This window comes from Halichoerus grypus, chromosome 8 (genome assembly GCF_964656455.1).
Source record: "Halichoerus grypus chromosome 8, mHalGry1.hap1.1, whole genome shotgun sequence".
Taxonomy (NCBI): domain Eukaryota; kingdom Metazoa; phylum Chordata; class Mammalia; order Carnivora; family Phocidae; genus Halichoerus; species Halichoerus grypus.
Genome location: NC_135719.1, coordinates 123,757,669 through 123,783,223, shown reverse-complemented (window position 1 = coordinate 123,783,223; position 25,555 = coordinate 123,757,669). Strand labels below are relative to the sequence as shown.

At 45.7% G+C, this 25,555-nt stretch overlaps 2 protein-coding genes and 1 pseudogene across 6 annotated transcripts in view; 1 reads left to right on the top strand and 2 right to left on the bottom strand.

Moving 5' to 3' along the window:
• DCAF4 (DDB1 and CUL4 associated factor 4) overlaps window positions 1–20,293 on the bottom strand; it is a 29,530-nt gene extending 9,237 nt beyond the window's left edge. For 2 of the 5 annotated variants that reach the window (XM_036099369.2, XM_078053875.1), the window contains exons 1-11: window positions 20,171–20,285; window positions 13,206–13,248; window positions 9,754–9,872; window positions 8,707–8,903; window positions 8,375–8,468; window positions 5,964–6,067; window positions 5,391–5,548; window positions 4,389–4,471; window positions 3,222–3,324; window positions 1,195–1,338; window positions 223–272 (exon numbers count right to left, since the gene is read on the bottom strand). In XM_036099369.2, coding sequence (XP_035955262.1) covers window positions 223–272; window positions 1,195–1,338; window positions 3,222–3,324; window positions 4,389–4,471; window positions 5,391–5,548; window positions 5,964–6,067; window positions 8,375–8,460 — 728 coding nt within the window. In that variant the 5' untranslated portion in view covers window positions 8,461–8,468; window positions 8,707–8,903; window positions 9,754–9,872; window positions 13,206–13,248; window positions 20,171–20,285. Of the gene's footprint in view, window positions 1–222; window positions 273–1,194; window positions 1,339–3,221; window positions 3,325–4,388; window positions 4,472–5,390; window positions 5,549–5,963; window positions 6,068–8,328; window positions 8,469–8,706; window positions 8,904–9,753; window positions 9,873–13,205; window positions 13,249–20,170 lie in introns of those variants that run through there. The other 3 variants (XM_036099298.2, XM_036099621.2, XM_078053876.1) reach the window with 3 other exon arrangements.
• Window positions 16,492–19,025, bottom strand: LOC118540697 (CBY1-interacting BAR domain-containing protein 1 pseudogene; annotated as a pseudogene).
• Window positions 19,406–25,555, top strand: part of DPF3 (double PHD fingers 3) — a 283,778-nt gene continuing 277,628 nt past the window's right edge. The window contains exon 1 of the mRNA XM_036099904.2: window positions 19,406–19,602. The gene's annotated coding sequence lies outside the window, so the exon portion shown is untranslated. The remainder of the gene's footprint in view (window positions 19,603–25,555) is intronic.

Here is a 25,555-nt window from a genome sequence, read left to right as displayed (position 1 = left end):
GGCACACAGTGACATCAGTGTCACCCTGGGAACTCCGCTATTGCTCCATGGCAATCCTCGTTCTCTACCGAGCTGGACTATTCTTTCCTAAAGGGTGAGATGTGCATACAAAATGGGGCAGACCTCTGGCCACTAAGATGCCACCTCACAAACCCCACAGATGCCCAGCTCCACACCAGGGCATGGCCTGCCCACCAAACCTCTTTATCTGCCAAAAGATACAGAATGTGGGAGTCCAGGTGATTCAGCGAGGCCCAGCACACAGAGTTTACCTGGTGAGGAAGCACACAGCAAGACTGGTTTGCCCACTTGCAGAGAGAAACAGACAAATGCTTTCCTATGGAATAACTAATGCGGATGTAGACATGGGACTTCTTTCTTCAGGTCTCACTCCTTTTAAAGGGGCTGGAACAAGCTCCAGAACAGGCAAGTCTCCCCTGCTCCACCATGTAGGGCCTTGAGAGGAACAGGGAGGAAGTAACCCCCAGACTTTGGTCCTCTGTCATTAGCATGGACCTCGCAGTGAGACCTCTGGTATACTCTCTGGTTTGGGGATGGAGTCTCTGCAATAGCAGGGGACAAACCTAACTCTGAAAGGCATACTGTATTCTCACTTCAACCAGAAACCATTTTCAACCTGTATCCATCTTGTGGCTCAGGTCCCAAATGAACAGAATGTCACTGCTTCTTACACATGCAGTCATCACCCCCGTGGAATTTAAAGGTTGCTCCCTAGACAGCAAGCTGTGCTGTATTATATTTATGTAACCTCTGTGTAGGTCACAGACCGGCTGAGTGACTGATGCACCAGAGGACTCCCCACTCAGGCTACCTCAGCCCCCAGCCCAGGAACTCTGTGCTTGGCAAGGGCTCCTTTGGGTCACTTCAATCCTCCTGGAGGGAAGGTCTGTCCAACCAGTTAAAGAAGCCTTTCAAGCATTAAGAAGTTTCACGCCTTCTCGCAACTATCGACAGTTATTTCTCTTCCAAGAAAAGAAACTCCTGAGGCCCTTTTCTTCCCCTACGGGTTCTCAAGAGCTATGACTCCATTTTCCCTGGGGAAAATAGGTACTCAAGCCCCACCTTCTTCACAAAGTTCTCTCCTCTCCTCTGAATTGGGCCAACTACCGCAGGGCCCTTGGATCCAAAGTGCAAAGGGGGCTGCAAGGCTAATTAATGGGAAAGGCAATGTACCTTCCGGTTGGTGAAGTAGAGGTTTTCGTACATATGCACCTTGAGTGAGGGGACCTTCAGACCTCGTAGGCTGATGATGCCATACTTGGAGCCTCCGACTTTGACATCATTCACTGTGAAGAGCCGGTCACTGTTGGTATCTGCCTGGAGGGAAGAGAGACTACAGGTCACCTCCCTGGCTGAGCCAGGCGAGCTGAGCTGCCCAAGACCATCTGCCCATCTCTCTAGGATCCCATGCTCTGTGCATTTTCATGTGAGTGCGCCTACCCACGAGGGAGCATGGAGCATGGAGGTCACCTAACTTGCCCCTACTCAGCCCAGCTGTCACCCGGCAAGGCTGACAGCTATGTGGTCTCATAAGCAGGAGCAGGGCTAAGGGCAGTGAGGGAGTGCCGTCAGAAGTCTGAGGTCTGTACAGTGACTCCACTCAGAATTGGGTTTGGAAGAGTCCCAATGTCCACCCAGGTGAACTGTTTAGATGGGCCACGTGGTGACATGTAGCCATCATGAAAGCCACACACAATGTGGAAAATGCTAGTTGTATCCCTGTGAAGGGGTAAAAGGAGGATACAAAATTGGATTCCCATTACACAAGCACTTTTCTCCCCACCAAGTAAAAAAAAAAAAAAAAAAGGCAAGCCCACTGCACTGAAAAAAAATTACAATAGAAAAGACTGCATTGGGATCTGAGTTTTTTTTCCACTTAAAAAATGTGATTACTAATTACTTCACAACAAAACGTGTTTTACATATATTTATATACACATACATGGGTTTGGATGCTGGTGAAAATGTATTCACTTTCCAAATTTATTCAGAAAGCACGCTTCCTGAAGAATCATTACAGTGACTAGAATCAGATTGGAAAAACTGATCTCTGGGTGGCAAAGCACCCTTCCCAAAACTCCAGTCCACACAGCCAGCCAATCAGCTCTAACTCCGGGTGACTGGGAAGGTCTCTGAGCCAGTGCAAGGCCTGTGTGAGGTGAAGCATGAAGACTGGGGGCTCGGGCCATACTAAGCAGCATGTGCATCCCTACCTAGTTTTACCGAGGAACCCGAGGGAAGGGGCTCCTGAGGAGAATGAACCGCAAGAAAATATTCTACTGATTCAGGTCAAATCGTACCCCCAGACCCTTGGGGGAGTAAAGCCACAGGAGAGAATGTGAGTCCTGGAATACCCCTTATGTAAGGGTTCTCCTGTTGAGGTCTCCTGGGGCAAGACCTCAAGGGTCAGCTCTGTGGCTTCAGATTCCAGTCCTGTCCAGCAGGATCCAATCTGGATCCTTCTCCCATTCTCCTTAGCCTTTCCCCGGCCTCCAGGAAGGACAGGGCTTGCAGGGCAGGCCATGCTCTCCTGTAACCTCGAGCTTCTAGTCTAACTCGGCGGACCATGAGGTCCTCTGCCAATGTTTCTCTGAACTCTGGGTTCAAGCAGTTGGCTCTGGCTTTAGCCTTGGCTTCCAGCCCAGGTCTAACCTAACGAAGAGAAGACTCTCTGCTCCCTGTAAATGATATGATAAAGGTGTGCCAGATGTGCAGGCCCAGGAGTCCAGGCCTGTGGGCCCCTGCTGCTCAGGTCAGAGCCAGCGAGCAAGGGAATAACACATGGTTGCTACTGAAGGACCCTGGAGCTTCAGGTGTGGCCACCAGATACTGCCCCACTATACGAAGGATTAGAAGCCCCTAGTCCACTGCATATCTTTCAGTCTGTACCCAACACACCCAAGGGAAAATTACTTTGTGACAGTTCTCAGTCAATGTGTGGTGGGCCCAGGCTCTCAGACTGAACGACAGAGCTGCAGTGCGGGTGAGCATTGTCAGCACGGCCCGCCCTGCCAGCTCAGCACCTGCTAGCGGGTAGCCAGCAGGCACACGTTAGAACTGTAAAACCAAGGGGACACTGCCTGCTTTCATGGCACTGGCTTCCACATAACTAGGCCTGATGAAAGCCAAGGTTAAGCCACGCAGTGTCAGGGGATAAAAGCTGTACCTCTGGCACCCACAGGGAGCTCCCTCCCACTCACCAGTATGAGGTTAAATCGGTCGCTTGCCAAAGCGGAGGGATCCGAGCTCTGAATCTGGACCTTTTTCCTCTGCATGCAGCTCACTCGCAGCTCATGAGCTAAACTGCAGAGGGAAAGAGGGGCGGGGAGGGCATGGACACTGTGCCTAGACACCCATGAAGCAGACTCCGAGGCTCTGCCCTGGCCCACACCCTGGAGACCACCTCCCCTAGTCAGCCGACTCTCCTCCCGAGTAATTCTCAGCAAGGGAGCTGAGCGGGATCCCAAATTATCTCAATTATAGAACTCTTAGGAAAACTAAGGCCAAGAAATGGGTGGACCATCCACAGGGTCAAAGAAAGTTAGAACTAGACAAATTTGTTTTTGGATCATCTAGTACAACTCTTTCTCGAGATGAAAAGAATGTGCCTGAGAAATGAAACAGCATGCCGAAGAAGAGAGCCCAATTAGTAAGAACCAGGTATGGAGACCCTTCCCTCTCCATATCACGGCCACCACCCCACTAAGAACAAAGCAGGTTTTAAGGTGAAGAGAGATCTAACTAGACCTTAACTCTTTTCCTTCTGAAGAGGGGAATACAGGAGAGACCTGCCCTACCTACTCTGGCGGGTAACCCTTGCGTGGCCCGCCCTTTCTAGCTTTGCCTTGAGCCAATCGCTCTATTCTGAGCCTCAGTCTCTTCTGAAAACTGGGGGAAGTACCAACCTAGCTCACAGGGTTTTAGTTGGAGTATCAGTCATCACAAGTATATGAAGTTTAGTACACATACATCCCTTTAATGCTCTCTTTTGGGTGACAACTGATTGGAAGGGGAGGAGGCAGAAATCTCATGGTAATGAAGTTATAGGACCTTCATTACACTGACAATGATTTCGAGTAACACAGAGAAAACGTCTTGAGAAACTTCTGCTGAGTTTCTCTGCCTAGACCCCTTCTCCCTCTGTGGCCTCCTGCAGGAGACTCTCCCCTTGCTCTAAAGGGAAATGATTTTCTCAGGGCTGGTTTTAGCAGAAGGCAGGCTATGCTCCTCCCCCCTCCCCCCCGCCCCCAACTGTGAGGACTCCTCAGAATGGTTATGTGCTCTATCCTGACTGGCTTCTTGGACCATGGAAATAAGAAACAGGAAAAGAACATTCATGGAAAAAGCTTAACGAGGCTTTGTCTTACCGGCAGTAACTGGTGACATTGAGAAAACCCAGCTTGCTTTTCTGTAGCAATGAAGATGCATTAAAGCCCATTCTGGCTATTTTCTAAATAAAACCAAAAAGATTCAATGAAGTTTTAGGTTATGGGATAATGGAGAATGTTTCTAGTTTCATAGGATCTAATGAAGAAGCAGGTGTACTAAGTTGGCAGAAATTATATGCATACAGATCTGACGGTCTCCTCTCCTTGGCAAGAGGAAAAGTCCATCACAAGAAAGCACATGTGAGCTGGAAAGTTGACCTGGTGCCCATGTCTAAGCTCCCCATCAATTTACCTGGGGAGCCAGGTGAAGAGATGAAGCCACCCCACTAGTGAGCACAAGAACCGCACTGGTCACTCGGGTCTTCACCATGCTTTCCGTTTGACCAGGGGTGACCACGGAGCCCCCCTAAACCACTGAAAGGTCCTGGCATTTAATCCCCAGAAGGGATGCAGGAAATCCTCATATCCACACACCTTGGTTTTCTATTTAAGATATACAGTTACTGAAACTGTATCATACCAATTCCCAAGATTCCTCTGGGGAACGACAAGATGTGAGAATCACTGATGAAACTTCGCAGGTAGGGCGCCTGGGTGGCTCAGTTGGTTAAGCAACTGCCTTCGGCTCAGGTCATGATCCTGGAGTCCCGGGATCGAGTCCCGCATCGGGCTCCCTGCTCAGCAGGGAGTCTGCTTCTCCCTCTGATCCTCCCCCCTCTCATGCTCTATCTCATTCTCTCTCTCAAATAAATAAAAAATCTTAAAAAAAAAAAAAAAAAGAAAAGAAACTTCACAGGTAAGAAAAGGGGCGGTGGGAGATTTCTTGCCTGTTCTCATCAGAATCTCTTCATCAGATCCCTATAGGGGGAGCTCAATGCCACACCCACAAGTGCACCATGCTAAGTGTTATAGGGGCATCTAATCGGCACCTCCCATCACCAGTGGAGGGGACAGGGTGGCCACCAGGAGTGTGGAGCCCACCTTTTTCTGCTTGTCTTCTTCCTCCAGCAGCTGTAGCCTTTTGCTTTCCATCTCCTTCTGCCGGATGCCCTCCTTTGTGAGGGGGTTGCAGTTGTTATGTCCAGGGAGCAAGCGGAAGTATCGTTTCTTTTCAGGGTCAAAGTAATACCCTGGCAGATCTTTAGTCAAAAGAAATGAAATCCACTTCAATTTAGAACACTGCATGGACCCACCTCTGAAGGAACCCAGGGGTCTGTCCACACCACCCCACAGATGTCTGCCTGTTCTGAGGGGCAGGAGGTGGGCTAACGTTGTCAGTCACCATCCTGTGCCCATGGGGGGAGCCGTCTGCCTCAGGATCCCCATTCCTGACACAGCCAGGATGTTTAGTTAGTGTTTCAATTTGCTCCGAAATTTCCTCCAAGCCAGGAAAGGGCTGGTGACCCACACGGAGTGTACCCACATGCAAGTGAAGACACATAGGGCTAAGCAGGGCAGCCCAAGCAGACGTAACCAGATGATGAGGCGGGACGAGGTTTCATCTTTCCCCACAGGCAGGGCCACAGGAGGTCTACTGTCCAACGACAGCCTCACCTGGCACGGAAGAGCTCCCAGCTGTGCCGGATGAGGTTGATGGGGCCTCGTCATCGCCAACATGGCCAGAATCCTGTGAGCTTTGCTGTGTCACTGAGTTACCCCTGTTGACACATAGTCATAGTAACTCACAGTGAAGGGCTGGAGTCCCAGTCATTCTCTTACCGTAGGATCCTGCAGGGGTCAGTTCAGGCAGTTCCATGGCCTTCACCCCAGCCCTCTGACCCTTCTGATTACTTGGGGAGCCCTGACCTCTCCCTTCTCCTTGAAAGCAGTTTACCTACTTCAAATATACAAAAGTTAGGACAAGGTTTTGGTTCCTCATCCTTAACAGGATGTGTGTCACAGTAAGTCCCTTTCCTTATCTCCTCACTTGAGCATTTTGTAAGGTCTTTTTGAAATTTCCAGATGAAAAGAGGAATAATCTTTGCCAATAAGAATATTACCAGCTAGGCTCATTTGTCAGTTCTACAGGAGTTACAAAGCCAGGTGCATTTTATTCTTTACTGGATTTAGCAATACAAAGGGTTTAAATTTTACTTGGGCACACCACCTTACAGGTGGAGAAACTGGCGTTCAGGGCACAGAGGTGATTTGCTCACTTAATACTGGGATAGAGCCATGGTTTAAACAGTTGATTTGCAAAGCTACAAGCAGCTTCTGTGGCAATTACAGGCTGAAGGATATAATGATAGAGCAAAACACCTAATTTTAGAATCCTGACAAAATCTGCTTTAAAATCAAGAACTTCCTCCCCATTCCCCAAAGGAATACAAATTGAATAAGTATGCTGAAGGAATGAAAGAACTTTCTCTTTTGTCTGTAAATACTAACCATGCAGTTTCAGAGAAAATTATTTATTCTCCCTTTTTATGGCCTGGAGCTTTCTGAGGCAGCTCATGTGTGATCAGCAGCAAGAGGAGGAAGGATTCAGTGTCACAACAAATGTCTACATTTCTAGTCCAAGGACTGCTGCTCCATTCTTTCCACACAGAGCCCAGAAGGTGGCTGCCCAGCGTGTTTCCACATGACTCTGCCAAAGCAGAGTTGAGACTCTCTTCTTGCACAGATCACATTTTGCTACACATTGTACTCTTGTGGGAAGGCCTGGGGCCCAAAAAATATCCATGGTTCTCCTTATGAAACATACAAACATTGGGCACTGTCCTGATCGTTCTACAATATGGGTCAAGTCTGCGATTCTGGCTTAGAGTAATAGATTTTATTCTGCCCCACCATGTATGAAGGGCCTACTCAGAGCCAAGCAGCCCATCAGAGGCTTTCCATGCAGTATTGCAAACCTCTCTTTTGTGTAAGAGTGACTCAGGGGGCGCCTGGGTGGCTCAGTTGGTTAAGCGACTGCCTTCGGCTCAGGTCATGATCCTGGAGTCCCTGGATCGAGTCCCACATCGGGCTCCCTGCTCAGCAAGGAGCCTGCTTCTCCCTCTGACCCTCTCCCCTCTCATGTGCTCTCTCTCTCTCATTCTCTCTGTCTCAAATAAATAAATAAAATCTTTAAAAAAAAAAAAAAAAAAAAGAGTGACTCAGAATGATTAAGTAACTTGCCCAAATTCATATAGGAGAAGGCAGAATGTCAAATCCGGACCTCCTAATTCTGAAGCCCTGTTCTTTCCGCAATATTTTGATGGTTTTTGTTACTGTTTAGGTTCACCTGTTCTAGAGAAGCATCTTGGTATTTGTCATCTTCTGACCCTATAGCTAGAAATCTGTCCATTTTAGGAGGAGGTCTGAAGTGTGGAAGAGTTTTAAAATTGGCATGTGGGCCTCTTCTGGTGCAAAGACTTCTGCACGAAGGAAATACAATCTAGTCTCAGCACAAGATAACCCGCCCACACCAGGAGAGGACACCTCACAGTCCAGGGCCAAAAGGACTTCTGGCCATAAGAACAATAAGCTGAAAGTGTAAAATGTTTGCACTGGGGACTTCAACTCAGTATAGACTAGGTTTTACTTTCTAAGCGGGGTAGTGGGTACATGATGTTCACTGTATTATTCTGTATACACTTTTGCGTTCATTAAATACAGTATGATATATTTAGCCTTTCTAAGGACTTAGGCTGAATTAATGAAATTAGATCTCCAAGAAGCTATTTTCATTGGCTGGGAAAAAAGGGAGAGAGACAGAAAAAGTGCAAACTAGAAAAATAGCTTTCCAGTTCTATCTGATACTGTCTACTTCCAAGCCTCTGGCTAACGCTCTGGCCAGAGGTCATGGTCACTCTGAAAAGAAAGAGCGTGGCCATATCTCCTGACTACTCCAAGCGCAGCAGGCGGGCTGACTTGCGGCAGCGGCGCCCCCCTCAAACCCTGCGCTGCGGTGACAGCCCTGGTGACTCGCGCACACCTGAGGCTGCCACAGGGCTCGCGTGGTCCCGGGTAGCAGCACTTGCCTCTCGTCAGAACCCTGTTGCCTGAACCGAGGGTTCTGGTTGCTCCTTCTCCCACGTCTTCTATTCTGCCAGCTGTTTTTATGCATTTCTTCTCCTAAAAGAGAAAAAAAGCAAGTTCACATGCAAATATGTGTGTGCGCGCGCACGCGCATGCACGTGCTTTGCTGTCTGCTTGACAGCTCCTCCATGCTCGGAGCTAGGCAAGGGGGTGGCCCGACCTGGGTTCTCACTGGAGCCACCACACCACGCCTCGCCTGTAAGGGCTGCCTCCAGGTGGAGACAGCGATGAGACCCCAGGCTTCTGGGGCCACTTCTCCAGCTACAGTTCTTACCTCACAGTTGACACCTGGCCTGCCAATCTGCTGACCTTCGCTTCCTTGTGAGGTCACTGTGTGAGGTGATGACAGATTCTCGCAAGTACTTTAGATGGCAGCTGAAGCTGGCATGAGAACTCTTAGGTTATTCTTCTTTCTTTTCTTTACCAGATAACACCAGAGCATATAATTTTTCTTTCAATCCACACACATCCCTATTCATAGAGAATAGTTGACAGTGAGCACTTTCTCCTACACAATTCCAGCACTGAGCAGGGAAAACTGTGAACACAGTTAAACAACAGCCCGTGTGTAGGATTTCTCAACGTGCTTTATAAAGGTTTTAGCTTCCCGAAGTAAGCAAGCTGTTAAAGGGACAGATGTGCACATGCATTTTTTTTTTTTTAAATAAGGAATGAGAAAACACTTCTTACTGATATTGCCATATTTCAGGTGGCTTTTTCAAGTCCTTTCTTGTATAGCCTGAATCTATCACTTAACTGCCAGTTTCAACATTGGGAATCACATTAAGAGGTTTTTTTTTTTTTTTTAAGATTTTCTTTATTTATTTGACAGAGAGAGACAGCGAGAGAGGGAACACAAGCAGGGAGAGTGGGAGAAGGAGAAGCAGGCTTCCCACCGAGCAGGGAGCCCGATGGCGGGGCTCGATCCCAGGACCCTGGGATCATGACCTGAGCCGAAGGCATACGCTTAACGACTGAGCCACCCAGGCGCCCGACACATTAAGAGTTCTTAAAAAGACCAAAATGGTACATGGACCAGCTGCTGTGAGTTCCATGCCTTCCCAACGCTTGATTTTTCCCCCACTCACAGGAGACAGTGATGATATCTTACTGAATATGCTTTTATTTATTTTTTACTGATTATACTTTAAAACCACATTCAAATGCCGTAACAAAATTAGAAAAACATTTCTAGGGCTGAATGAAACCCAAGAATAGATTAGAAAACTATTTGCCTTTATTTCCCAACTTCTCCTTCTGAGTGGGGAATGCCTGTTGGCATCAGAGCACCAGAAGTCTGCACTCCCGGTCCAGTACTTACCCCAACATTTTGCGAATTCTGTAACCAAGGCCTCAGTTTGCTTGCTTCAGACAGTCAGTCTGCTGCCCCCACGGGGCCATTCCACAACGTGGATTACTTGCACCAGATGCTCTCCAGTCCTGTGCCAGAATTAATAAGCACCACTGAAGAAAAGCATGTAGCTGTGCTGAGGTGGAGCTATGAGAAATATCTTATTTTCATCCTCTGATGAATTAAATGACTTTAATTATTCCTAGTCTGAGTCACTCCTGACAGCTCAGGGTGTTATCCCTGTCCCAACATATCCCTTTCCGCTTTCTTCCAGTCCTCCTTCCTTGCTAGCATAGCTCCCTACCTCACAGAGAAGAGAGATGTTGCCAGGTATGAATACTCCCAACTTCTCTCCCTTCCCTTCCACAAATACCTGCCTTTAATATTTCCAATGGTCTTCCCGCTAATCTTGGGAGAAACGGGTGTCCTTGTGCCTTTTCCTGGCAAACCCACCCCACCTGGCTATTGCTCTCATTCCTTCTCAGACCCTACAGATACCTTCCCCGTATGTTTAACCAATTTCCCCTGTCCTTACCTCACCTATGGACATGCTCAGGTTTTTCATTTGTATGTGCTTCATCTCTGACCCGAAAGGAAGAGGATATCCTGAGCATGTGGTCTATGTGCACACATCCCACTGCTTGTTTCCCAGTCACTCTTCAACCCACTGCAGTTAGGGCTCCTCCCTTGCCTTTCTGCTCAAATGCTCTTGTGAGGTATTTAACTAATGATCCCCCTACCTGCCAAAGTTAGTTGTCTCTATTTAGCCCTTATTCCTAAAACATGTGAAGGCACGAAGCTTCACTCTTCCTTTGGCTTCTGGAATAGCTTTCTCTTGGGTCACCTGCCCTGTATCTGTTTTCTACTGTTCTGTCCTAGATCCTCTTCTTTTCATACATATACCATCTCACCTGCCAACACAGGTTCATCTCCAATCCCTAGCATCCCTCCTGGGCATCAACTTCTACTGCCACTCCTCCTTCCACAGCGACAGCAGACTCAGCAGGTTCAGAGCCCAGAATCTCTCCCTACTTCCCTGTCTGCTCTTGTACCTATCCATATTTCCCTTCTCTGTAAATACCACTGCCGCCCTCACCCCTGTCCAATAGTATAATAACTTTATTCACTTTCCTAAGCAACCCACTTTCATGGCTCCTGGACACCACACGCATGGGTCTCCCTAAGGATCAATTACCTTAATCTTTATTTACGAATAAAGTTGTATTTACTAACTAGTTAAGTTACAAGCTAAGAGGCACTATGCAGAGGAAGGGAAATAGGGCCAGTGTTAAGAAAACTGGTAAGAAAAAGAAGCCATATTGACCTAAAGGTTATTATCAGCAACTCTATAAAAAGATAAAAATTTCTCTAGATTGCACATTCTGTATATAGGACTCCAGTTTGCTTTAATTATGAAATAATGCAGGACTACACTGAAGAACACATATAATGGTAAGTCAAAGGCTTCAGATCAGGAGGCAGGAGCATGGCATGCCTGTATCCTCAAAAGAGGGGCGCAAAATCAAGGACATAGTAAATAATGAAATAACTGGTGACTGCTGATTTTGGAACATTTCTAAACCACTAACTCACACAAGCACAGGGTCAGGTACTGCAACACAAGGAGAGGCTGACGACATTAACTGATTTAATAAACATGATCAAGCCAAAGTCATTTAAAAAAGTCACGATAAATAGAAGTTGACTGAACACAGAAAGGGTTAGAGTGGGATGAAATGATACCTTTTCGTACTTTTAAGCCTATTTCAGGGGTGGGGAGAGTGTCTTCCCCGAATGCAGACATAGTTCACTCTCAGTATCCACTTTATGCATTATGCTTGCCCTTATCACTCTGTACTAAACTTTGTACTCCCATCTCATATTAGGTGTAATGTGAATTCTCTAAGCAAAGATCTTGCCTTTTGCCTTGTTCCCTCTGTTCCTAACACCCATGACCTAGTTGGTTCTCAGTAAATGTTCACTGAACTAAACAAAAAACAAACCCAAACAACCCTGCAGCTACTTTAAAATCCCAGGTAGCCCCTTTCTGCTCTAGGCATTTTCATTTGCTATTCAACACAGATTTACGGAGGGCCCACTGGGCCCTGGGGAGCAGGCAGAGATAAATAAACTGTGGTTCCCATTCTCAAGACACTTGCTGATCACCAGGGACATAGTCGTGAATGAACCGATTCCTGCAGTGCCTCATAAGTGAAGACCCAGGTCTCTCCAGGTGTAGCAAAGGAGAAGAGTCATTCTTTGAGTGGAAGGGCTGGAGGAGAGACAGAGTTTGAACTGCAGCTGGAAGAATGAGTGTCAGGCAAGGGGGTGAGGAAAGGGGCCTGCAAGCAGTTTGGTATGGCCAGAGCCTAAAGTACAAGGGGCTGGGGGATGAAGCTGGAAAGGGAGGCAGGGCCAGCCCATGAGGGCTCTGACAGGATTAGACACACATGTTGGAAAGGGCACTTTACAGGTAGCAGAGAGAATAAGCTGGAAGTTAAGGACTGCTGCAGCAAGCCAGGGGAGATGAACCTTCCCACTATGGAAGTGACACTTGGGACAGAGGATCTTGAATTTAGAGAGACTCAGGAGGTGAATTTCATGGGAGAGGTGGAGACAGAAAAGTGAAGAACCAGTAAATGACTGACTGGTAGGGTCCTGACCTGGGAGACCAAGATTAAGGACGAAGAGCAGTTTGGGGGAGAGAAGAGAATCAGTCTCATTTTGAACAAACCAATCTCAAGATGCCTGTAGAACACCAAGGCAGGCAACTGTACACAAGCTCTGGGAATCCAGAGAGGAAACAAGGCTAAGGATAGAGATTTGAAAGCCATCAACACATGGTGACAAAGACTCAGACAAATGTAGATCCAAAGCCAAATATATAGTGAGGCTTTGATTTCAAAATCAGAGATAATTTTATTGGATAGTAATAGGAAATCCAGCATGTATCAGTTTTTAGATCAGTGTGTCTTAATGAGGACAATTTTAACCACCAGGGGACATGTGACAATGATGGGAGACATTTTTGTTTGTCACAACTTGGGGGGGAGGAGGTGGGGCTGGTGGTGGCTGCTATTGCCATTTAGTGAGAAAAAGCCACTGATGCTAACCATCTTCCAATACACTGCGAGTTAATCCAGCAACAGTGCTGAGGTGGAGAAACCCTATTCTTGATAGAAGTGCTAACAATTTGCTGGATCAAATGCTGAATCCTGGCTCCTTTGGAGCTGCTCTGCCAGGCAGGTACTAAGATGTGTTGTGAAAGGCTGGACTTGGCTTTGCCTTTCAGAGAATCTTTTAAGTACTTGAAGGAGTAAAGAGAAATAATTTCTGAGAGACCATTAGTCTGGAAAGACAATGTTAATCTCAAACAAATAAACATGATTTAACTTTTTGGAAAATGACCAGGCAATACTTACCAAGTAATTTAAAAATGTACAAGCCTTCTTTTGGGAATCGATCCTAAAAAAATAATCCAAAAGATTATAAAAATTACTACAACTTTCCAATCACTTTATGAGACTAGTATTACCCTGTTACCAAAACCAAAGATATCACAAGAAAACTATATATTGGGGTGCCTGGGTGGCTCAGTCGTTGAGTGTCTCCCTTCAGCTCAGGTCATAATCCTGGGATCCTGGGATCGAGCCCCGCCATTTGACTCCCGGCTCCGCGGGAAGCCTGCTTCTCCCTCTCCCACTCCCCCTGCTTGTGTTCCCTCTCTCGCTGTGTCTCTTTCTGTCAAATAAATAAATAAAATCTTAAAAAAAATAAAGAAACTATATATCAATATATCTAGGACACAGACACACAAAATACTAGCAAACCCAATCCAAAAGCATATGAAAAGGATTATACATGAGGAGCAAGCAGGATTTATCCCAGGAATACAAGGTTGATTCAACATAGGGAGATCAATCACTGTAATACAGCATATTAATAGAATAAATGTAGGGGAAAACCCCATATGACTATCTCAATAGATACAGAAAAAGCATTGGGTAAAATCCAATGGCCTCTCATGATTAAAAACTAGGAATAGAAGGTAACTTCCTCAACTTGATAAAGGGCATCTACAAGAAACTCAAAGCTAACATACTTTATGATGAAAAAGTACAAGCTCCACCCCCTCCTCCATTCAGGAACAAAACGAGGATGTCTATTCTCACCACTTCTATTCAACATTATACTGGAAGTTCTAGCCAGGGGCAATTAGTCAAGAAAAATAAATAAAAGACACTCAAACAGGAAAAGAAAAAGTAAAAGTACTTCTATTTGTAGATGGCATGATCTTATAAACAGAAAATCCTAAAGAATCCACGGTAAAACTATTAGAGGTGATAGATACACGAGTTAAAGTTTCAAGATACAATCTGAAAATGAAATTAAAGAAAACAATTCCATTTACAGTAACATCAAAAATAATAACTTAGGAATACATATAATAAGGTAAGTGGGTAACTTGTATATTGAAACTACAAAAGAAACTATAAAACACTATGAAAGAAATTAAAGAGGACCTAAATAAATGGAAAAACATCCATGTCAGGAATTGGAAGACTTAAGATGGCCTCCAAATTGATCTAGAGATTTAATGCAATCCCTATCAAAATTCCAATTGCTATTTTTTGAGAAATGGACAAGCTGATCCTAAATTCACATGGAAATGGCAAGGGGCCCAGAATAGTTTAAAAAAAAAAAAAAAATCTTGAGAAAGAGCAAAGTTGGAGGACTCACACTTCCCAATTTCAAAACTTACTACAAAGTTACAGTAACTAAGGCAATGTGGTAGTGGCACAAAGACAAAAATATAGATCATTGGAGTAGAACTGAGAGTCCAGAAATAAACCCACAAGATCTCTGGCCAATTGATTTTTAAAAAAATTTTAAGTGGGCTTTACACCCAATGTGGGGCTTGAACTCATGACCCTGAGATTAAGAGTCACATGCTCTACTAATTGAGCCAGCCAGGTGCCCCCCAATTGGTTTCTGAAAAAGGTGCCAAGACTATTCAGTGGGCGAAAGAATAGTATTTTCAACCGCTAGGACAACTGGATATCCACCTGCAAAAGAATGAATTTGAATCCCTACTTCACATCATATATAAAAATTAACTCTAATGGATCCAATATCTAAAACTATAAAACTTAAAAAAAAAAAAGATTTTTTTTTTAGAGAAAGAGAGCGTGAGCGTGAGCATGAGCAGGAGGGGTAGAGGGAGAGGGAGAGGAATCCCAAGTAGACTCCATACTGAGTGCAGAGCTCCACACAGGGCTTGATCCCACAACCCTGAGATCACGACCTGAGCTGAAACCAAGAGTTGGACGCTTAACTGACTGCACCACCCAGGTGCCCCTAAAACTATAAAACTCTTAGAAGAAAATAAAGATATAAATCATCATGATCATGGATTAAGTAATGGTTCCTTAGATAGAACACCTGAAGCACAAGGAAAAAATAAATTGGACTGGAAGAGGTGGTTTCCAGCGGGCTGAAAGTAGGGGAAGAGAAGGCAGAGAATGGGGAATGACTAACCGGCACAAAGATCCCTCCACCCCCAAATATTCCTTTTGAAAGAAGCTTGTTGGGAGTCTTTTTTTCTGTTATGAGTAAGTGCTTTTCCCAGTCACCCCAAATTAGTTTATAAAGGCTCTGATTAAATTGTTTTATATTTCTAGGAATAAGAGTCACTGTTATATCCTTTCATTATCTAGGTGGTAGCTGAGTAAAATTTTTATAAAACTTTAAGTGATTTATAATGTTCCATGAGTACCTGTTTATGTTTTCATGCCACCAAATTTTTAGCTTTGGTACCAAAAGCAATAGTCACATATATAATACTTCACTATGACAGTTTTGTTTTAAAACCAGAATCAGGGGGCGCCTGGGTGGCTCAGTCGTTAAGCGTCTGCCTTCGGCTCAGGTCATGATCCCAGGGTCCTGGGATCGAGCCCCACATCGGGCTCCCCGCTCTGCGGGGAGCCTGCTTCTCCCTCTCCCGCTGCCCCCACTTTGTTCCCTCTCTCGCTGTGTCTCTCTCTGTCAAATAAATAAATAAAATCTTTAAAAAAATAAAAAAATAAAACCAGAATCAGGTTGAATGTGACTTAAACTAAGATTTATGCCTGTGCATTCATAAAACACTGATACACTAGTACCATATTTCCTTTACTTTGATTAAACACTTACTGAAAGGTAAATATATAGATCAAATGATGAGACTTGTTTCAGTAAAAGTTAAAAAAAAAACCAACAAACTTGTCTTTTTACTTAACACTTCATGAAATAGAATTTTTTTAAGAGAGTGGGTAGGATGAGGGGCAGAGGGAGAGAGAGCCCAGCACCGAGCCCTATGCGGGGCTTGATCTCACAACCATGAGATCACGACCTGAGCCAAAATCAAGAATTGGATGCTTCATCGACTGAGCCACCCGGGTGCCCCATGAAATAGAATTTTTTAATCAGAACAACTAGATAGGATCCTTTCCTGGAGTCGACCTTAAAGAACTGGAATTGGCAGATTTTTTTGGTTTCTGTTATCTACTTACTATAGCATTCCCAACCAGGAATAGTGCAATAATATGAAACACTTTGAAATCCAATCTTAAAAAAAGGAGGGGAGGGGATTATACAAAAAGACCACACATCACAAGGTAAGAGGTTAAAATGACTGAGTGTGTAATATTTTTTAAAACCTTCATTTTAGGTCAGCACAAACTTCCTTTATTTTTTCCCCCCTATTTTCAGTAGCATTTCATTTAGAGGTTTAACATAGCAAGCCAGTATAAAGTTTTACAATTCAGTCCAGCAGACCCCCTGACCCAGTTTCACTTTCCCCGGGTTCAGTTATCCTCCATCAGGTCCAGAAGCAGATAATCCTCCTCCGGATGTATCCTCAGGAGATCAGTTAACAGTCTAATGCCGTGTCACAATGTCTATAAGTCGTCTCATCGCACAGGCATTTTATCATCTTACATTATCACAAAAAGGGTGAGTACAGTAAAGATTTTGAGACAGATCACGTTCACATACCTTTTATCACAGTATATTGTTGTAATTGTTCTATTTGATTATCAGTTATTGTTGTTCATCTCTTACTGCCTAATTTATGAATTAAACTTTATCACAGGTATGTCTGTACAGGAAAAAAACAGAATATACAGGTTTCGGTACTATCCATGGTTTCAGGCATCCACAGGGGGTTTTGGAATGTGTCCCCCTGGATAAGGGGTACCACTGTAATCCTGGATTCTGAGTCATTTTAAGATGAAAATGGAAACAAGTATAAGAAAATTAATTTTCTTCTGTAACATCTCAATCATCTGCTTGTTGACCCTTTCTTAGTCGACAGGTGGATACCTGTCCTGTTGCAGATATATACTTAGCTGACAGTGATCTCTGGAAACTCTGAATTTGTTGTCAGTGAGCCCTCTTGCTTAACTACAGATCCCAATAGTTAAAATCAGAAACAGACAGGATGCCTAACTCAAGCGCTAACTGAAACCTATTGCTCTTATTTCTAATCATGCTTTCTTGAGGCATTGATGAAGAGGTTTTGCAATGACCAGAACATTGGAACCGCCAGGCCAGAAAAGCCCCAACAGCAACAGAATGCCTAGAAAGACCACATCCCATACATCCCCTCCCTGCCCACGATCATGGGATGCACACATACCAACCCCCCAACCTGTGATCACACACTCTGTCTGTTCTTTGGCACGTACCCCTCTGAACCTCTCCCTATAAAACTCTAGGTATCCAACTTGTGGGCTGAGAGGTCAGTTAAGGCTTGAGTCTGCCACCGCCTCTGGCTGCTGGCACCTGAAATAAATTTCTCTTTCTCTTTTCCAAACCCCGGTCTCTTGAGTTACTGGCTTCACTTGCGATGAGTTTATCCGAGTTTGTTCGGCAACAGGTTTGTTGGCAAACCTAGCCAGGAGCTGTGCTTTTGATTTGTCCGGCTCCTTCGGTATTCCTGGGGATGAGCACTTGGCCTCACAGTGCACAAAAGCTTTCCTTTTGGTTTCCGGAGTTACTGGCTGAGCTAGATCATTGGGTAACATTCTTACATTATCTAAATGAGGTTGATAATCTGGTGGATACCTAAAGCTTCTGAAAAACCTGTAAATCTTCCTCATCAACCTTTGGTGCATTTTGGTAGGCAGCAGTGTATACCTCTAATGCTTTGCTTTAGTGCTTTTCAATAGTGCTAAATAAATGCTTTTCAATAGTGATAAAATTGAAATACAGTATTGGTATCCTTTACTCTTTGCTTTTCAGAACTGCCAATAGCTTTCTCCACATGAAAGCTGTTTGGATAGCATCCACTGCAGCTGCCTGTAATTGGGTTCTGCCCATGAAATAACATGCCCATCAGATGGGTTTGCAGTCTTGCCCTTTCTAATTCAGTTTAGCTTCTCCATTCTTTGCTGTTATGTTGCTATGAAGTCATTCCGTTTCATTTTTACCTTGGTTGCAAGAGCTTTCAAAGGTTCACCTCCTTTGGCTCCAAGTCTGAACCCCCGCTTGTCAATAATCCCGAAGTTTGGCAAATTCCCGAGTTTTTCAGGCCCTGCTTCAAATCTACAGTCTCTGTAAAGGCCCAGTTGTGGGATCTCATCTGGAAGTTGGCTTGGCCTGGAAGTCAGGCAGTTCTCCCCAGAGGAATGGCCAAGATTTGGCACAGCTCTCCCAAAGGCTTGTGGTTGGAACATCCCACAGTTTCTTGGATAACCAGCCCTCCCCCTCCCCCAAGACACCTCCCCATGCCAGGGGGCTGTGGGGCAGCCTCTACCTGGGCCTCTGCTCAGCAGGTGTGCTGGGAGCCCAGGGCTGAAATTCAGGGTGGGAAGAGGCTCCATCTCCCCCACCCAAGACCTCAGGTTGAGAGGCCCTGGCAGCTGGGCCTCAACATCTGGCCTGGAGTCCAACAAAGCTCCTCTGAGTTGCCTGGACCACACTGGGGCCACAGGGTTTCTTTTTGGGGTGATGAAAGTGTTCTGGAATAAGATCGTGGTGATAGTCACACAACCTTGTGAATATATTACAAACCCCACTGAACTGTACCCTTTAAAATGGTGGATTTTACGGTATGTGAATTATATCTCAAAAACAAAAAAGATTTACTACAGGAGAACTATAATACTTAAAAGTGAGAACATCCTAAAAATCCAACGGGGTAATTACGATTATGGAGACTACCGGACTGTAATACGGAAAATGCTAATGCTGAATGGTTTGTAAAGCCGAATACAAAATGGCCTCTACAAGGAGCTGGCCATGCCCACCTTGAGTTGGTTTTTCTATTTTTACAAATGAGGAAACTGAGGCTTCCAGGACTAAGTATCTTACCCAGCAGGACACAAAGAGTGGAGAAAAAGGAATCTCACCCCGGCTGGTCAGGCCCCGGGGGTTGGTTACCCACCGAACACCACCTCAAGTGTAATTTCCATTGTTATTTAAAACCAGACTTTGGGATTTCGGAATTTTGTCGGTCTCCTCCAGGAAGTTAAGAGTTTTCTTTCCGCCTTGCTGTTTCAGTCACAAGACAAGGACTGTGGACTACCCCACGCCCACGGTGGGCGGGGGGAAGGGGGTGGTATCACCGTTTCTGAGGTCAGCGGGGGCGGGGCGCGATGAGGCGTCCAGGACCCCGAAGGCACGAGTACGAAAAGGTGGCTTTCTCGCCAACACACGACTCGGTGTGGCGGTAAACTCGGAACGCCTGGGTTCAAACCCGGGCTCTGCTACTGACTAGTTCAGCAGTTACCCTGGACAAGCGAAACCTCACTAGGCCTCTTCCTGCGTCTGACAAAGGTACTCCTACCTACCTCACAGGGCTGGTGGGGGGGAAACTTAGTTAAGGCTTGTAAAGCAGTTAGCACAGCGCGGAGCACTCAGGACGCGCTCAAGGTGCGTTAGCTGTTCTCACAACCTGAACTCTCAGGGAAACGGCCACCAAGGGTCCGCGCTCCAGCCAGAGGCAGGTGTTGGGTGCTACCTTCAGCACCAGGGCTTAATAAAACGCTCTTTTGGGTCCGACACAGAGCGGCGACACTCGGGGTCCCCCCACGTTCCACCGTTTACGGCTGCAGAACCGACCCGACAGGACGAGCCGGGCTGCACACGCCCACGGAGCCGGCGCAGCCGGAGCTCGCCGGCCCAGCCCCCCATCCACGCCACGCTCAGGCCGGCGTTCCACGTGCTCCGCTGCTCCCCGCCCCTTTCTCGGGCCTTCCCCCACGGCCCATCCCACCCCGAGCTCTGAGGGAGAGCAGCCGCAGGAGAGCTATAATATTTAAAAGTGAGAACATCCTAAAAATCCAACAGGGTAATTACGATTACCGGACCGACCCCAACGGCCACCGCCGCGGCAGACACTTACTTAGTAGATGGTCCTTTCCGGCTCGCCCTCAGGGCCGGGACCCGCAGGAGTACGGTCTAAGCGGGGAAGGACCCGGAAAGACCACGGTGTAGCGTCTGCCAGTTAGTTGCGTCCGTTTTTTGTGTTGTCGCAGCGGATAGGACCAGGCGGCCGCCCGTTCCGTCTCATTGGACGTGGCCTCTGACTGTCTACGCCAATAGGATGGATCTTAGGGGGAGGGCGGAGATTGGAGCTCGGCTCCGCCCAGGCCAGGCGAGTGGGCCGCGTGTCGGCCTGCAGGTCTGGGGCGGGGCCGAGCACGTTGGGGGCGTGGCCGGTCGCGTTGGGGGCGGGGCCGGGCGGGGTAGGAGGCTGAGTTCTGATCCCGGAAGTTCGGAGGAGTCGGCTTCTGAAGAAGTTGGGTGTCTGACCCAGCAACGGGTACCTTCTCTGTCCGCAGCCAACTGATCCAGCCCAGAGTCGTCCTCTCGCCGCCCTGGGCTACTATCTTTAAACCTGAGACTTTGGGGAGGAAAGATTTTACTGTGGGAAGGACAAAGGGGTCTCTGAGATGAGGGAGAGAAAACAGGTGGTGACGTGTTGGGCAGTGATCGCAGGTGGCTGAGTCGGCTGACCCTAGGTCTGTATGGCTCCAAGGTGCAGAAGAGCGTGGCCTAAAGGGCCGTCATGGAGGGTCAGTTCTCGGTCTAGTTGTGTTTTCCTGCTTTGTTGTGTGACTTAGGTCGAGTCTCTTCTCTTTTTTGTGCCTTCATTTCTTCTGTTGTTGAACAATGAAGTTGATCTGATGTTCTCTTCAGCGCAAAGTCTGTTCGTACGACTAATATTTCCAGAATGTTCTGTGTGCTTTGACTGTTCCAGATATCAGCCGGCAGCTATCAGAACTTCTAGAAGCCTGTGATGGGCACTTGGCCAGAAGTGACAGTTTTGTGAGAAGATCTGGGTTCAAATAGGCCAGGCTTGGAGGGGAAAAAAAAATTAAATAGGCCAAGCTTGCTTGTTGCCACTAGCAGACCTGGCACACCATGTGCCTTATTAATCCGGGTCCCTGTGAGTGGCTGGACCAATTAGAAAATAGGTCGTGTGGTTTATCAGTTGTATCTCAGTGTGAAAACATTTCAATCAATAATGAAGAAGGTAGAATTTCAGCTCTCAAGGAGTTTACAAACAAATGCAGGGTGTGGAGTGGGGAGAGGTGGTGAGCAGAATGAGAAGTGAGTATAGTCAGAATAAAGCACAGCTTTGTGAAGCTTGAATGGCCCAGAAGAGAAGGCAGACAGAAATTCTAAGCTGAACAAACAACCTCACTGGAAGTCTGTTCAAGGAATAGTGAGGCATTCATTTTGGCTGTATGGGAGGGGAGTCTTGGAAGCAAAACTGGCAGGGTAGGTTGGGTCAAATATCGGAAAGGAGCAGGCAGAGGGGACCTCGGAAGGTTTGGAAGTTGGGGAGTGCAGGACTAGAGCTGAGCTTTGGAGACATCACCCAGGTGGCACAGTGGGAGAGACTGGAGATGACAGATTGTGGAGGCTGGGAGCCTCCTTAGGAGCTTAGTGCAACCACAGTCCCTGTGAAAGGTAGTGAGGGCTGAAGCAGAGTGGTGGTTGCTGGGATGGAAGGGAGGGCAGATGGGGGACACACTTAAGAAGAGGGAGGATCTGCAAGGTTTGATGAACCCTGTGGGAGGAGTCAAAGGGGATTGCAAGCTGAAGAGCTAGGGTCACTGGAGGAAGTCAGGAAGGAGTTGGCTTGGGGCATGCTGAGTGAATGGCCGCCAGCCAGGCAGAGGGCTCAGATGCAGGTTTTGCCTTCGTGATGTGCAGTAGGCACGCCAGAGAAAAAAGATTTAAGAATTTTTGCAAATCAAGGCACAAAGGGAGCTTGGTCTCAGATGAGAGTCATTTGGTGTCTGTGAACCCCAGTTTCTTCATAGATAAAAGGAGGATGATGCTATGTACTGAAGAGAATTATTGTGAGGAGTAGATGTGGTGACTATAGAGCACCTCACTGCTTGGTCTACATGCCCATGGATTGAGACCCTCCATTATGAGGAAGGCTGGATATCTGGATGGTGCATATTACCATCAAAAGTAAAAACAGGGTGACCCTTGGGTGGCTCAGTCCATTAAGCAGCTGCCTTTGGCTCAGGTCATGATCCCAGGGATTGAGTCCCGCATCAGGCTCCTTGACCAATTTAACAATTAGTAATACAGGTTTGATGCAAAAATTTACGAAACAGAAAAGCATGAAGTAAAAAAAAAAAATACCCAAATTACCTATGATAAATCCATTCCTTGAAATAAACCACTGTTACTATTTGGATGTCTTTATTTCTAAGCATGTGTTTGTTGTACTTGTTTATATAGTTCATTAATTCATTCAAATATTTATTGAGCACTTGGAATGCCATGCCTGTTCTAGGTGCTGGGGATTAGTTGTATTTTTTTTTAATAATTAAAAACTTCTTTTTGAAACAAACGAATAGAAAATTCCAACTGTAATACAGAGGAATTTCACACTGGAATACTCTTAGTTTGTATTTTCCACAGTATAACCACTATATATATACATATATATATATATATGTATATATATCCACAATATAACCATCAAAATCAGGAAATCAGCATTTTTCTACAATCCTTGGCCCCACTCAAGAATCACCCATCGTCCCAATAATTTTCTTTATGGCAAAAGGATCAGAATCACATTGTATTTAGTTACGTCTCAAATCTCCTTCAGTATAGCACAGTTCCTCAATCTTTAATTTTCATGACCTTGACACTTTTGAAGATTACAAGGTAGTTCATTTGTGGAATGTCCCTCAATTTGGGCCCTCATCTTAGGTTTGCCTGCTGTTTTCCAGGATTAGATTCAGACTGTGTCTTCCAACAGGGAAATCACAGAGGTGACACTGCATTCTTCTCCTTGCATCCTATCAGGCTGCACATAATTTTGATTTGTCCCATTATAGATGATGTTAACTTTCATTTCTTGATTAAGGTCATGGTCAGACAGGCTTCTCTAATGTAAAGTTGCTCTTTTTTTAAAATTAAAATTTATTTTATTTTATTTATTTTTTTTTAAAGATTTTTATTTATTTATTTGACAGAGAGATAGAGAGCACAAGTAGGCAGAGTGGCAGGCAGAGGGAGAGGGAGAAGCAGGCTCTCCGCTGAGCGGGGAGCTGGACGTGGGACTCAATCCCAGGACCCAGGATCATGACCTGAGCCGAAGGCAGCCACTTAACCGATTGAGCCACCCAGGTGCCCCTAAAATTAAAATTTATTTTAAATTATGAAAAAATTACAGACTCACAGGAAGTTGCAAAAATAATATAAAGAAGTCCCTGTACGGGGCACCTGAGTGGCTCAGTCGTTAAGCGTCTGCCTTCGGCTCAGGTCATGATCCCGGGGTCCTGGGATCAAGCCCCGCATTGGGCTCCCTGTTCTCAGGGAAGCCTGCTTCTCCCTCTTCCGATCCCCCTGCTTGTGTTCCCTCTCTGTCAAAAAATAAATAAAATCTTAAAAAAAAAAAAAAAGAAAAAGAAGTCCCTGTGTCCTTCATATAATTTCCCCCATGGTAGCATCTTACATAACCATAGTACAACATTACCTTTTTTTGGTAACTTGGTAAGTATTTGTCTGTCTATGTAAATATCCTATTCTTTACCAAGCATTCAATTAATCAACTGATTAATGTGCTCAGAGTTTCCTACGTTATTTGATGGGTTAAATTCAGTCTCATCATTATTTATTTTTATGCTAAAATAGTCCCAGTTTGGCTAGTAGAAGCTCTTCAAACTGACTTCTGTGTCGTTTTGACATGTCTTCATTATTCTTTGGTCATTCTTTTCTGGCAAAAGATGTTGTAGGCTCATCTTGTACTGTACTGCTCCTGCCCCGGGCCTGAGTCCTAGTATCATTTAGTGGGACAGTGGTATTTAAAAGCCAAGATCTAGGGGCGCCTGGGTGGCTCAGTTGTTAAGCGTCTGCCTTCAGCTCAGGCCACGATCCCAGGGTCCTGGGATCGAGCCCCGCATCGGGTTCCCTGCTCAGCGGGAAATCTGCTTCTCCCTCTCCCATTGCTTGTGTTCCTTCTCTCTCTGTGTCAAATAAATAAATTAAAAAAATCTAAAAAAATAGAAGCCAAGATCTGAGTGCTAAGCATACTCATTACTATTAGGGCGTCCCTCTTGCAAGGCCCACTCAGGGTCACAGTTGGGAATATACACCCACATACTACCACACAGAATGTACACACTAACACATACACACATTTACATCTATATTTACTTGTACATTTATCTATCTATCTATCTGTCTTTCTATCTTCACTTGATCTTAGCCAAAAGGCCGAGAAGTAATTAACTATCTTGAAAACCATGAATTCACACCAATACCTCTAATTCCAATCCATCACCATAAGGCTCATTCAAGTTTTCTCCCTTTCCATATTTGTATCTTCTCTAACAGTGAATTATTTTTTTTTTTTTAAGATTTTATTAATTTATTTGAGAGAGAGACAGAGCACAAGCAGGGGGAGGAGCAGAGGGAGAGGGAGAAGCATACTCACCACTGAGCAGGGAGCCCGACACGGGGCTCAATCCCAGGACCCTGAGTTCATGACCTGAGCCAAAGTCAGCCGCCTAACTGACTGAGTCACCCAGGCACCCCAACAGTAAATTATCTTTAATGTATTTACTTATTTGATCAATCCTTCTAGATGTAGCCATACATAGAGGAGTCTCTGCCACCATTCCTTTCCCAGCGCAGATGCCCTCCTAACCCTGTACATGCTCTGAGAATATGTGCTGGGCCATACTCTCCACCGCCCTCCAAAGAGGATGCCTTCTTCATTCTTGGGTTCCAACACTCCATGTGAGGATATAGTTTTGGAGAGACAAAAATCCTTGCTTTCAAGGAGCTTACATTCTAATGGTGGGAGAGGGGGAACAGAGAGACAAAAATAAAACATCAGGTAATGATTAGTGCAGTGGAGAAACTGGATAATGTGATAAGAAGGAACTGAGATACTACTGTGAATTGGTGACGTGAATTGATGTCATGCCCCACTCTCCATCCTTCTTTGCCCTGTTCCATGCATACCCACACAATGCATTACTTTAGGTCCTCTGCTGCCTGCTTTCTGATTGAATTCAACCAGTAGGAGACAGGTAGGTGAGAGGAGAGAGAAATCTCTTCCTGCTTTGGGAATGCAGTGGGCATTTCTTGGGCTCCAGCTCTCACCAGGCTCCAGAAATGCCATTTCCTCCCCTTGTCCCTCCAAGCCTCCTGGTAGTAATAGCTTCCCACTGTTGCTAATGTATGGGTGTCCCAACGATCTTGTTTCTCTTTACCCTGCTTCCACCTTTGTTAATAGTTCCAT